The sequence below is a fragment of the Madurella fahalii genome (assembly GCF_045866475.1).
Source record: "Madurella fahalii IFM 68171 DNA, scaffold_2, whole genome shotgun sequence".
Lineage (NCBI taxonomy): Eukaryota > Fungi > Ascomycota > Sordariomycetes > Sordariales > Madurella > Madurella fahalii.
The window spans coordinates 3095271-3107955 of record NW_027263972.1 but is presented as its reverse complement, the minus strand read 5'-3'; the positions used below and the strand labels follow the sequence as shown (position 1 = coordinate 3107955).

General features: G+C 58.1%; 3 protein-coding genes across 3 annotated transcripts; 2 read left to right on the top strand and 1 right to left on the bottom strand.

The window, feature by feature from the left end:
* Positions 1 to 641: 641 nt before the first annotated feature.
* Positions 642 to 1626, bottom strand: MFIFM68171_03665 (uncharacterized protein; the record flags this gene model as incomplete). The annotated part of the gene is made up of 2 exons (XM_071059086.1): positions 642 to 1429; positions 1497 to 1626. The coding sequence occupies 2 exons, from the start codon at positions 1624 to 1626 to the stop codon at positions 642 to 644; spliced, it is 918 nt and encodes a 305-aa protein (XP_070915187.1).
* A 3244-nt stretch (positions 1627 to 4870) lies between these two features.
* Positions 4871 to 5576, top strand: MFIFM68171_03664 (uncharacterized protein; the record flags this gene model as incomplete). Its single annotated transcript, XM_071059085.1, has 4 exons — positions 4871 to 5153; positions 5219 to 5252; positions 5307 to 5394; positions 5469 to 5576. The coding sequence occupies 4 exons, from the start codon at positions 4871 to 4873 to the stop codon at positions 5574 to 5576; spliced, it is 513 nt and encodes a 170-aa protein (XP_070915186.1).
* A 2794-nt stretch (positions 5577 to 8370) lies between these two features.
* On the top strand, positions 8371 to 11766 carry MFIFM68171_03663 (uncharacterized protein; the record flags this gene model as incomplete). Its single annotated transcript, XM_071059084.1, has 1 exon — positions 8371 to 11766. The coding sequence occupies one exon, from the start codon at positions 8371 to 8373 to the stop codon at positions 11764 to 11766; it is 3396 nt and encodes a 1131-aa protein (XP_070915185.1).
* Positions 11767 to 12685: the final 919 nt, after the last annotated feature.

The window sequence follows — 12685 nt, the reverse complement described above, 5'->3', positions numbered from 1 at the left end:
CGTCATCGTTCCGAACCCTGGTTGATTTTTCTCTTTTCTAGGATTTTGTCAAACGCGTACAACATGGGATTCAACAAACCCCTAAATGCTTACCAAGCATCGGAATGGAAACGGCCGAAGTCCGACTTCTCAGGAAGGTTTTCGACGACCGACCGAATCTGGTCAATTGAGCCTGGGCGAACGCACCCCAGACAGAGAAACAAGGACGCCAAGCATCTGCTAGACTCCACATCTGTGAGACTCATCCAACAACGGGCCCGCTTGGCGAATTGGGGGGATATCCACCGGCTGCAGCCGCCATGCCGTTCTACTGCATCACAAACCAGAAATGACACCGAGCCCTGCGGTTCCTCAGGTTTGACTGAGCTTGCGACGCTCTTCGTGTCAAGTTCATCTTCCTACTGCAACCCCAACCCTGGTTTACAAGAAAGGGTTTTGGATCTGCGTGCTGTAAGGATCTTCAGGAGAAGCATTTCTCGAAATGGCTCCAACTTCTCGATGCACATATGGAGTCGAGCAATCAAAATGGGTAAACGTACACTGAAATTCCGTAATAAAAACTGCAAGACAGCAATATCACGCACAGCTTCGTACATACACGTACAGCAAAAGGTACAGTACCTACGGGGGGACGCAACCCATCACGCCAGCTTGCCAGGGACGTACGGATGCCCGGCACTCAGTCCCCCATCGACCGCCCATGCCTGGCCATTCACATAGCTGCTCTCGTCGCTCCCGAGGAACAGCGCCACGCGCGCAATCTCGTCCGCGTGGCCCGCCCGCTTGAGCGGGTTCAGCTGGCCGATGCGGCCCTGCGTGCCCCGCGCGCGAGCCGCGTCGAAGACGGGCGCCGTCATGCCCGTCTCGATCAGGCCGGGGCAGAGCGCGTTGACGCGCACGCCCGTGCCCGCGAGCTGAAACGCCGCCGTCTGCGCCATCGAGATGACGGCGGCCTTGGACGCCGAGTAAGGGGTGCTCCCCGCGTTGGAGCGCAGGCCGGCGACCGACGCCGTCGCGATGATGCTGCCCGACGGGTGGGGCTTCGCGGGGGACGTGCGCTGCATGGCGGGGGCGGCGTGTTTGGCGGCGAGGAAGACGCTGAGCGAGTTGACACGGAGAGTCTCCATAAAGTCGTCGGCGTCGACCTCAGTGAAGACCGAGACAGGACCGACGGTGCCGGCGTTGGCGAAGAAGACGTCGAGCCGGCCGTACCGCTCGACGGCGTCCTTGATGACTTCTTGCACGGCCTTCTCGTCGGCCGCGTCAAATTGGCGGGTGTGGACGTCTACAGCCGGCCATAGCGCGTTGATCTCGCGCTTGTGCGCGTCGAGGTTGGAATCGTCGTAGTCGCAGATGTAGACAGCCTTGGCGCCGTGTTCGGCGAACTGATGCGCAGACGCCCGACCGATGCCGAGGACTGAGTTGGCGCCTTTGAACTTGTAAGCACCTTTTCACACCGGTTCTCCATTTTTTTGGTAATGGTGGGCAATACCTACCGGTGATGATAACAACCTTCCCGGCGACTCGTGGACCGGCAGGGGCGATCTTGGCGATCGACGGGATGCTGCTCCCAGGGGCAAGCTGGTTGCTGATTGCCTGAACACGCCGCTTCGCTGATTCGGACATTATGCCTCACACTATCCAAAATTCCTGTTCGAACCGGATATCCCATTCGATTGGAATTTATGGGAAGTTCGGCTTGCTGAGTGAGCTCATTGATCCTTCTGTGCCAGTTGGCGGCGGGCGCGCGGGGAAGTGGACCGAGGTTGACTGAGAGCCCGAGACACCTCGGCCGGAATTCCTTAGCCACGGCCACTCCAGCCCGGAAACTCCGGTCTCCCCGCCCATCAACTTGATACAAGGCTTCCACGAAAGATATGGTCGCTACAAGTCGTTGAGGCGTCACAGTCGACAATCAGATTAGGGCAGATACCCTTGTAAGTGTAGCCTCGGTCGCGGATGACCTCAGCTTTCTGTGGCCAATCATATTTGCAACAGGACGGCGGTTGTCCAAGGCAGGCTTCAAGTTGCTCTCATGCAAATGTCTGACACCTATCATGCTTAGAATGATAACGCACGTTTTCCAAGGACGTAATGGCCAAGTTTTCTGACATTTCCCTTTGTTCAACGCATATGATATCGGTTAGACATGGCACCTCGTTGAGTTTGGAGGGCGCTCTGAGAGTTGGACTGCGAAACAACATTAAACCCGCGTTCGGGTCTACCCCTACGTCCTACACCCTGCACTATTAGACGCTTCGTTTTCTCCGAATGCACGGCCGTATCAGACGCAGTGAGGAAGCATTTTAGTATCGTCTATCGAAGCTGGGGATCGGATGAAGAAGCCTACACGTTTGCTATACCGGTCCCATGGTCGTCTCGTCCGTTACACGATCCCACACTGACCGGCTGCCGTGAGGCCACACACCAACAACACGTAGCCCTGGGGTCGAAAATCGGGAGGGCATTTGGTTGATCAATCAGCTTAACAAATGCACCACGGTTTCCTAGCATGATTCCGACTAACTGGTGCTTGTCCTGCGACCGGCCGCTGTATGTTGGGCGATGAGGATCCGGCGGCGGAGAATCGTCATGACGCTGTCCATTCCGAGACGGGAGTTTTCCATCGACAGCCAATGAAGCTCGTCAACAAGGGTCATCGGGACAGGCCTATCATCGACCCGACGCCCTCACTCCTTGTCCTCCCCGGTTCCTTCACCTCTGGCCCGAATCGGAAGACACTGAGATGCTGTCAGACCTAAACCATTAGCTCGGCGGTTTGCATGGTGGTATCAGCTGTATTTCCTGCGTAACGCCAAGGGCGGGAAAAACTTGTCTCAGCGCCATGTGCGCGGGCGCAGAGTGGCTGTTTCCCAAGGCTGACGGCTGGCTATCCTTCCTGGCCTGTGGACCACGATATGTCACCACCCTCGTGGCATATTCGCTGATAATCTCCATATCCTAGCGAGATCAGTTATGCGCATGGACAGATGCAGCGTCTAGGGCCCGAATCAAGGCGTAAACAGAAGTTAAGAACAGTTCCATAGTTTGAGAGCCACCCTGACAACCTCTCCTCCATCCCGAGAAGACCTGTATCTCCGCGCCTACCCCTAGGCGTAACCCATCGAGACTCCGATATCTTGTCCCTGCCGGTGCTGCGGTTAAGGGGGTCAATCCCTTCCCGAATCGATACACAATCTAACAGAGCTAACGGTTGCGTTTGAGAAGATTGATCTCGGCACCGCAGCAGAAAATCCCGCTCGGAAGAATCATCGCCAAAAGACGGCGGGATGGAATTCATCCCAACACTCTAAAAAGCCAGTAGCCCTGAGAGGCCGTGCGAAACCAGCATGGAAATTCACGTCCGCTGGCATGCAAACAAACAAACGCATATAGATAACCCTATCTGAGGGGTATGCGAGAGGTGCCCCTGAGGCAAACAATCTGAGATTTGAGGCACACCCCGTCGCCATAAGCTTCCGCACCATTCGTCAGGGCCCCCGCCTCCGATGGTATCACTACCGATTGCACAAGTACTTTGCTTTCGCAATCAGGAAGGTTACCGGATACAGAAGCATGGTCCTACTTGGTCCTCCACACCGCAGCCCGCTGGCATCGCCGGCCGCTTGTTACTCGACTAAAGAAACTGCGCTAGGGACGCAGTGCCTAGTGGCACAACCGACACTGGGTTCTATTGGTTTTTGTTACACCCCTGAGATCAGGCACATGTATCGGTTTGTCGACGAGACGATCCCCATTCCGACCGTGATAGGGTGTTCTTGAAGGGAGCTGGCTTGTGATAGAGTGGTAGATATTTTGACGCCAGTTCCAGGCCAATAATGTCTCGCTCGCTCGCCCTCTAGAGCTTCCTATCAACCGTGGCTCAACAGAGCGGAAGGCCTACCAACCCAGCCACAGGACATGGCCCATTCCGCCATCACCGGCTCATCTCAGTCGCGAATCTCAGCCGCAAATTCCAGCTGCAAATCCCAGCTGCAAATCTCAGCCGCAATATGTCCTGTTAGCACTGGCCGCGTCCTTTCCTTCTTATGCCTATCGCCAGGAGATGTGATACACACGGCTTCCTCTGGCGAGTGTGACGACCGGCATTTCTGAGGAATCAATTAACCGGTCTCGAGCATTCATCAAGGCGACGGGCGGGTATGTGCAGATTCGCCATTCCTTGATTTGGTAAGGCAACTGTCCCGCTTCCCATCCGAGTGGCGGGAACCTGCAGTGGATGTGTAACGCGTATCTTCCCCATCAAGGGAGCATTTGTTAGACATCTCATTCACCCCATCCTGCCCCCACGTGCATAGCCTCGCCTATCCGCACCGCGCTGTCTAACCCGACTGCATCCAGTCGTATCCTGGTACGCTGTGCGGCGGTTCCTCAGCAGTACGAGCTGGCCATGAAGGGCCGGTACACATGAACCCTGATGGAATCCAGGAGCACCACGCGCCCACCTATATAGCGTTTACATAGTAGTTTCAACACCCTGGCCCGACAGGCGCCGTCCTGACTTTTAACACTGAGATGTTATCTTGCGTTGGCGGATACGACGTGTGTTTTGTGACAACTCTTTTTTTTTTTTATTTTTCTATTCTTTCCGTCTCAAACTTGTCAATAGCCATCGGCCGTTTCTGCTCGTCGATTCCTCCCTGGATAGGCTCTCGATCCTGTTTGCTTCCGACGTCCGTTTGCTACCCCTTATTCTCGTCCCGTGTTATCGTGCGGCGCTTCGGCCACCCCTATCACCCGGCGCAGGATTTCCAATACCACGCCGCTTGATATATCGCCGGTTGCCGTCTTGCTTAGATGCCTTGACGTGGGGACGCCGTGTCCGAGAATCCCATCACCTCCACCAGCGATGGAGGGAGCGAGTACGGTAACAAGCGATTGCCGGTGCTATTTCGATACAGCCGACATCAAGCAAGGGAGATGGAGGGAAGAACCGGCCCTATGTATACAAAGATGCAGGGCCCAGTTCCTACAAAGCCTGTCGAGCGACTGGGAGGAGCACTCGGGTTGGCCCAACGGGTGTAGGAGCCTGAACAGGGCGATGTCCATACGCGAGTTCTGGTCGCTTTACTGGTGCGACTCAACCTTTTGCGGGGTGGGGATCAATCGGACGGGGGGAGTTGGGCAAGACCGTGAGTGAAACATGACGAGAATGTCAAACACGTGGTTTATTCCGTCTCAAGCTAACAGTCATTAGCAAACGTTGACCTTATTATTAACACCTGTCAGAAGTGAGAGCTCTGTTGCCGAATGAGGGTTTGTCTCTTGCTGATTCGGGCCCCTAGTATTGGGTTCTACTCCATTTTTGATCCCGGGCCGCCGCCTCTGGACTTTAAGTGCAACACGGAAGCAGATGAGGCCCAAGAGTGCTCGGTCTCTTCCATACAAGAAGCAGAGGCGACACATTCGCCGCAGCCAAGCGAAGGGTCGCGACCGGTATCCATTAGCACGGTCTCTTTACTCGCGACACCGACACAGGCAAGGCCCATGCCGACTGTGATGCTGACGCCTTCAGCATCAACAACACCTGGGGGAAGCTTACCGGGGTATGTTAAAGCCGGGATCGCAACGGGTTCAGCAATTGTGCTGGTCGTGCTGTTGTGCCTCGGCTTATTGTGGTTTCGACGACGGAACGCCCATAGATCATCCTCTTTCTACCCCGGCCTACGCACACTCCTGAAACTTGTCCACAATGCCCAGCCAGACAGCTCACCCACGCCACTCATCTCGCCCCCCGACTCAACACTCGGCAGTGGTCGTGGCCCAATCTTATCACCACCTCTTCGGCTCCGCGACCGAAAATTCCTTCCATCCATCTTCCGAGCCGGAACCCGCTCCCCATCGCCTCCGTTAACCCCTCTCACTCCAGCCTACAGCCCCCAGCCCGGCGGTGGCGGCGGCGCTGTCTTCCCATCGTCGCCCATCTGCTCACCAACAACCAACAAGCTCATCCCGCGCCACGAACACACCCCGCGGACATTCTACACAGCACCTGCGCCCCGTCTCCCGTCAATCTTTTCCGAAACAGCTAGCGCTTTCTCACTGCCAATCCAAATGCCGAACATGCCACCGGGCACCTTCCGCCCCGACAGCCTCAGCCGTGCGAGCGCAAGCAGCTACGGCACCGGCAGCTCGTCAGCCGCCACGGCAATCTCGACGGGGTCGGGGGGCGGACAGTCCTCCTCGCTGCGCAACGAACTCCACCATCCTCCAGCCCTCCGCTGCGCCCCGTCCGGCACACCACCGTCGCCAGGCCTGCAACAACCAGGCTCCCCGCCGCGCCCTCCAAGACCACACGACATGCCGTTCGAGATGGCGGATCTGATCGTGCCCGTTCCCGTGCCCGCGCCCGCGCCCGCTTCTGCTTCTGCTCTTCTGGCGGCAGCGAGAGGGAGAGACAGAGGGACGCCACCACCACCACCACCACCACCACCACCACCGCTGAGCCCGCCGCCTAGAAGGGCTTTGCCGCGGCCCCCTCCTCCGCCCTCTCCTCCTCCTCCTCCTACTCCTTTTCCTCTACCTTCCCCCACCAGGCTACCGTCTTCGCCTATTCCAGGCCGGTCGTTCCCCGCAGGGGGTAGTGTTGCGGGTAGGGGGGGGGCGCAGCCCTATCCCGGTTCCCTTCCCTGTGCCGATCCCCGTCCCCATGCGCGAGAATGGCCAGGGCGGCGGGAGATTCTGCCACTATCGCCAGGGCGGGGGATGCTGGGAGCGGTTGGGCACCGGGGTGTGAGGCTAGATCCGGATCGGGCTCGGTGAAGGGCGATGACGGCCGGCGCGGGAGTTGGGGGAGTTACTGGAGTGGGACGGCGGCTAGGGCGGGGAAGGGTGAGGGTGGCAGTGGGGATGCAAAAGGCGGGAACGGGGAAGGGGGAGCTGCGCATGGAGACGGGGCCAGGGTGGGTAATCAGTGGCCGGCGGAGATACCTGCTAGCCCGGCGACGAGCGAGGACGGCGGGACCATGGTGTCGGGGCAGAGAGTTGAGTCTGCCGTGTCGAGGGAGCCAAGTGTCACAGTGCCTGGGGGGAGGATTTGATGGCAATTGCTACATCTCGGAGGGGCTGCCGGGCGGGTAGCACTCGGTTGAGGGTAAGAAGACCGGGGTGATAATGGAGAGGTTATATAGGGGATTCAAAGTGTTATCATCGGGAGTGTCTTGTTGGTATTGATGGAAATAAGTTTGTACAGCACATTGGCTAGATAGCTGGTTGGCAGAAACGAGTAAACAGTTTTTGGGGTCGCCATGATTATTGCTTCCAGAGCCGACTGTGGCATATGGGACAGAAGGGGAAGCGGTCCAAGTAGAATGTCCCACCGTTGGTCGGCCCTGGTACCCGAGCAAGGTGCCAAGACGGAGCCTTGCCATGGCGTCCATGCGGACGTGCCTTTTTTGTTTCTTGCTTCTCCCGACTTGGCGTCTGACGGTTGCGTCAGATTGAATGGTCGAGACAAGCGTAATTTCCTGCAGCTTTGGAATGGATCGATGCATTATTTTATTGTCATAAGGAAGGGAGTAGAAGAGAGGGAAAACCATAGAACCAGATAGCCAAGTGTCGCCTGCGGCCATGCACCAAGATCGACGGCAGGGCTGAGCTTGGCCCTGACTTCGGCACTTGGCCGTGATATCATTTTGCCGGGATCAGAGGATCAACGGGGAGCTCTGACCAGTCAGTGCAAAAAACTCGTAAAGCCTACACGAGCATTGTGAATCCATCTCGAGGTTTGACCGGAGGGGTCTGAAACATCAAAACATCAAACTTACTAGTGACGGTCAAGGGCGTCTGGCCTGCCCAAATATAGTTGTTGGCCAAGTCAAATTTTTGGGGAGAGTGAGGCACGGCAAGGAGAGAAAACAACAGGAGCGGCGTGGGACCTGCACGGGGCCCGCACAGGGCCTAAAGCACGGGGCTTACAGGGCTTAACGGGGCCTACAAGGCGAGGCATGGACGCTGGCTGTTGGTCCTTAATATCTCGGGCCAATCAGCTGGCGTCACGCAGAGCATCTCCCCCACGGCGCGGCCCAATGGTGATCCAGCTGCCGATTGGGTTAAAGCAGAAGCACCCCAGTTTCCAGGTTCCAGGCACGGAGCGGCATGACCTTGCAATCCTGCATGACACGCGATTACCGCATACCAATGACGGGAGCCTGATTTCTTGAGACAACAAATTTTCTGTCGTGCTTGTCCTGCTTGTCCTGCCCCCCCTCGATACATGGAAATCCAGAAACCCCGTGGCATGACCGGATAGGGCGACTGCGCATTGCGGCATCCTCCTGCTGCTGCCGTTGCCGCAACACTGCCCAGAACGACGCTCATCAGGACGATGCGACAGTCCCACCCGACGATATGGAAGAGACGACGGCTTCTTCCTCTTCGGCTCCACTAGAGCGCTCCATCTCGCAGCAGTCGGCCACCTCCATACGGAGCTACCGATCGACGACGCGCTCCCGCAAGAAGCTGACATCACAACCCTCGAGCTCGGCATCTTCCATCGCCCCCTCCGACAAGTCGCTGACCTCGTTCCCGTCCTTCTCGCCCGATTCGCCCCATGCAGAGAGATCAAACTACTTCCGCGATGACGACGACTCCACCGTGATCTCGTCGCGCAAGACGTCTGGCCAGAGCTTCCCCATTTCGGAGCAGAGAGAGGAGGGGGAGGGGCAGGGACAGGGGCAAGGACACGGACACGGACACGGAGAGGAGAGTAGCCAGGAACAGGAAAGATCGCAGCCGACTTCCATTGTTGACAACCTCATCAATACCCCGCCAAGCGCCACCGAGCGCAGTGCGTTATTTGAAGATGTGCCGCTGGCGTCGCGCAAGATTCCGGGCGCGCTGCACCATGCCGACGACGAGCACATAGAACGCCTAATTGCACGCCACGGCGCCGTTAACCTTGTGCGCCAGATAGCCGAGGACTTAGCACAGCGAGATGCTCAAATTGCGAGTTTGCGCCGGAAGGCGGACGAGAGGGAGCGGGCGCTGCGCAAAATCGTCTTGGAATGCGGCCTCTCCAGCCTTGATCTTGAGACACGGCTGCGGGCCATCGAGCAGGAGGCGAAAGCGAACGGAGCGGCGAAGCGGATATCAGGCGAGCGACTCTCGGATCTTATGACGGATGCCATGTCCGACGACGTCAGGCACCCCTTTGTTAGCGGCGTCTTCGACGACGCAACCATCAGGGCAAGCTCTGTGCCCCTGCCTTCTGGCCCCGGGACTGAGACTGCAAAAGGCACAGCACGGGGATGGAAAGATTATTTCTGGGGCGGCGCCACCACGAAGAAGACTAGTCAAGCGAGCAGCGTGGCGGGGGACGCCGGCAAGACCCAGCAACCGGCCGTCGTGAAACCGAGCCCGCCCGCGGAGCGCCGGCCGGCACTCCCAGAGGACCTGTTCAACCCGCCCGAGGAGGGCCCTCCGAGAAGCTCAAGCAGGGCTTCTAGTGTTCATTCCGTCAACGCTGCACGGAAAGCATCTCTAGCGAGTCTAGCGCTCCGCCTAGTTGCCGGAGGTGCCACGGCAGGCCGTGAGATCGAGATTCGCGGGCGTGCAAGCAGCGCCCAAGGCGGGGGCTCACTTAGGACGCCGTCGTCATCTAGTGTACAGACAAGCGCGTCCGCTCGTGCGGTGTCAACGCAGGGTGGCCCGAAGAGCTTGATGGCGATGCGCCGGACCCCGGCTGGTACAATTCGCCCCATCGACGTCCCCGCTCGGTCACAGCCTCAAGACCGCTGGGACACAATGGTAACCAGCCCAGGAGGTGACGTAGTCGCACGGCACCAGAGTTATGGCCCGGTCGAGATGGACACCATCTTGCCGCCCGAGGTCCAACCACCTACCTTGACGCATATCTATAATAATTACGTTGGGGCGGATTATCTCACCGACCGCTTCGGCTTCATCTACGATCAGCGGCGGAAGAAGCGCCAACGGGAGGCCGCCCAGATGGCCCGCCATGTTAAGAAGGGCAGTCGCACTGAGATGCTGACCAACGGCCGGAGCGGCCTCTCACCAGTCTTACTGGAGGACAGTGCCAGCGGGAAATGGGATATCAGCAGTGACGGCAGACCTGGAACGCCATGTTCGTCCGAAGAACTCCGCGAGGACGCCAAGCCTAAGAGGTGGCAGGACTATCTGAAGATCGCGACGTTTCCCACCGAGCTACTCTCCCATACGCCCTTAATCAGCGCGCAGGGGTTTGAGGTACTGGAAGCCAGCGAGCCACCCAAATCACCAGGACACTCGCCAACTATCATGTCTGAGGAGAGAGGCTTCCTGCCGTCTGCCACCACCACGGCGGCGATTGCGCCCATCGACGAAAGCCAGCCGCCGTCAGAAGTCGAACAGGCTTCAGCGACGCTTGCCAAAGAAGACGTCGAACCCGTCAGGCTACTCCTCGAGAACCTCAACCAGCTCCACGACACGCTTCAGAGGGAGAAGACAGTCCGGTGGAACGATTTCCTCAGGAAAGTCCGAGCCGAGCAGAAACGCAACGGAGAGGCCGCAGCAGCAGCGGCCGCCGCGGCTGCCGAGGCGCGTTTCCAGCGCGCCACCGCCGTTATGCCCGAGACGCGTCTGGGCGACGGCGAGCTGATCGGCGTGGCCAGCCTCGGCATCCAAGGCAAAATCGGCCGCGCCAAAGCCAACGAGTTCAAATCGCTCGTCCTCGGCGGCATCCCCGTCACCTTCCGCGCCAAAATCTGGTCCGAGTGCTGCGGCGCCAAAGCGCTCCGCATTCCGGGCTACTACGAGGACCTGGTCAACCGGCCCGAAGACACCGACGACGCTCAAGTCGTCGCGCAAATCAAAGCCGACATCACCCGCACCCTAACCGACAATATCTTCTTCCGCAAAGGCCCCGGAGTGCAAAAACTGCACGAGGTCCTGCTCGCCTACTCCCGCCGCAACCCCGACGTGGGCTACTGCCAGGGCATGAACCTCGTAGTCGCGAACCTGTTGCTGATCACGCCCTCGGCCGAAGAAGCCTTCTGGATCCTCGTCTCCATGGTCGAGCAGATCCTCCCGGCGCACTACTTCGACCACTCCCTGCTGGCGTCGCGCGCGGACCAGGTCGTGCTCCGGCAGTACGTCGCCGAGGTGCTCCCCAAGCTGTCGGCGCACTTCGACGCGCTCTCGATCGACCTCGAGACCATGACGTTCCAGTGGTTCCTCTCCCTCTTCACCGACTGCCTCTCGGCCGAGGCCCTCTTCCGCGTCTGGGACGTCGTCCTCTGCACCCCGCACGACGGCGGCGCCTTCCTCTTCCAGGTCGCCCTGGCCCTCCTCAAGCTCAACGAGAGCCTCCTCCTCAAATGCGAGAGCCCCGCCGCCGTCTACACGTACATCAACCACGAGATGACCAACCATGCCATCAGCATCGACGGGCTGATCCAGGCCTCGGAGGCCCTGAGGAGGCTGGTGAGGAAGGAGGATATCGAGGTGCGGCGGGCCAGGGCCATTGAGGAGGAGAGGGAGCAGGTGCGGTTGCGGGAGGAGAGGCTGAGGGAGGTGAAGAGGAAGAGGGGCATGGGCGTGGGCGTGGGCGTGGGCGTGGGCGTGGGCGTGGGGAGGGAAGTCCAAAGCAAGGCCGTGGGCGCGCCGCCTGTCGTGAGCCAGGAGGTGGTTGCTGGCGTTGGGAGCAGTAGTCGGGCTACGAGTAGGTGTCCGAGTGTGAGTGGGAGCGAGAGGTCGCCTCTATTGGACGCCGGGGTGTCTGAGGGGGAGGGAGGGGAGGCGGGTTGAGATCCGTTCTCTAGATCATCGTGGGGCGTTTTTTTTTTTTTTTTTTTTTTTTTGTCAAGGCCAGGCACACCGTTCGGGCTGTCTGTTTGTTAGCGTTTTGCTTGTTTTTCCTTTTGTGGTGGGTTCGTTGCATTGGGGGGATACCAGCGGGATAAACGTTGCATATGAGTCCTGTTCTTTTATAGATTGGGCAGATTCTTACGATACCCGACGGTCTTCTTCTTGGTTCAAAGGGGGGGTTTGGCAACACGGGCGGAGAGTGGAAAGAGGGCAATAAAAGCAAGGAGTCTAGCCATGGGCGGGTGGGTAAACTGTAGGTCTTGCAGCAGTGTACGCTCATTTGACAGACAATATACTATACTACATGGCAAATTAGATGTACATTCTACTGCCGAACTCGGTTGTGCGTGGTAAACTTGGGGGGAAGAAAAAAAAAACGGCGAGATATCCTGCGTTGATGTAACTGTGGATTGTCTCTCTCCAACTCCAGTTACGTGAAAGAGTGAACGAGCACCATTCTTAACGCTCGTTGTCTGGCTTATGCAGCGGACTACTATTAGTTTTGGCTGAAAGCACGCTCACCAGCAGATGAAGGACTGGGGATATCATCCTCACTCCATATCAGAACCAGTTCCCAGCACGTTCAATTTCCCATCACCAGATTGATGCCCAAGGTGCCATCCAGTCCTTGTTGTACGAGCCTCGTGGTAACACCGATCTCCAGGGTCAGAACCTTTGTAGACTGGAATTACAGTGTTTGGTGGTGCAGATCGGGGGAATGGTTCTTGCGAGGTCAATCCGAGATGGCGGAACTTGAGAGAACTAGTGGCTGTTGCCCAGCTATAAAACATGGGCGGGGGAGAGGGAACGATACGGTTGATCGTGAAGCCGCCTGAGAAAAACCTTGTAGGACATCGAA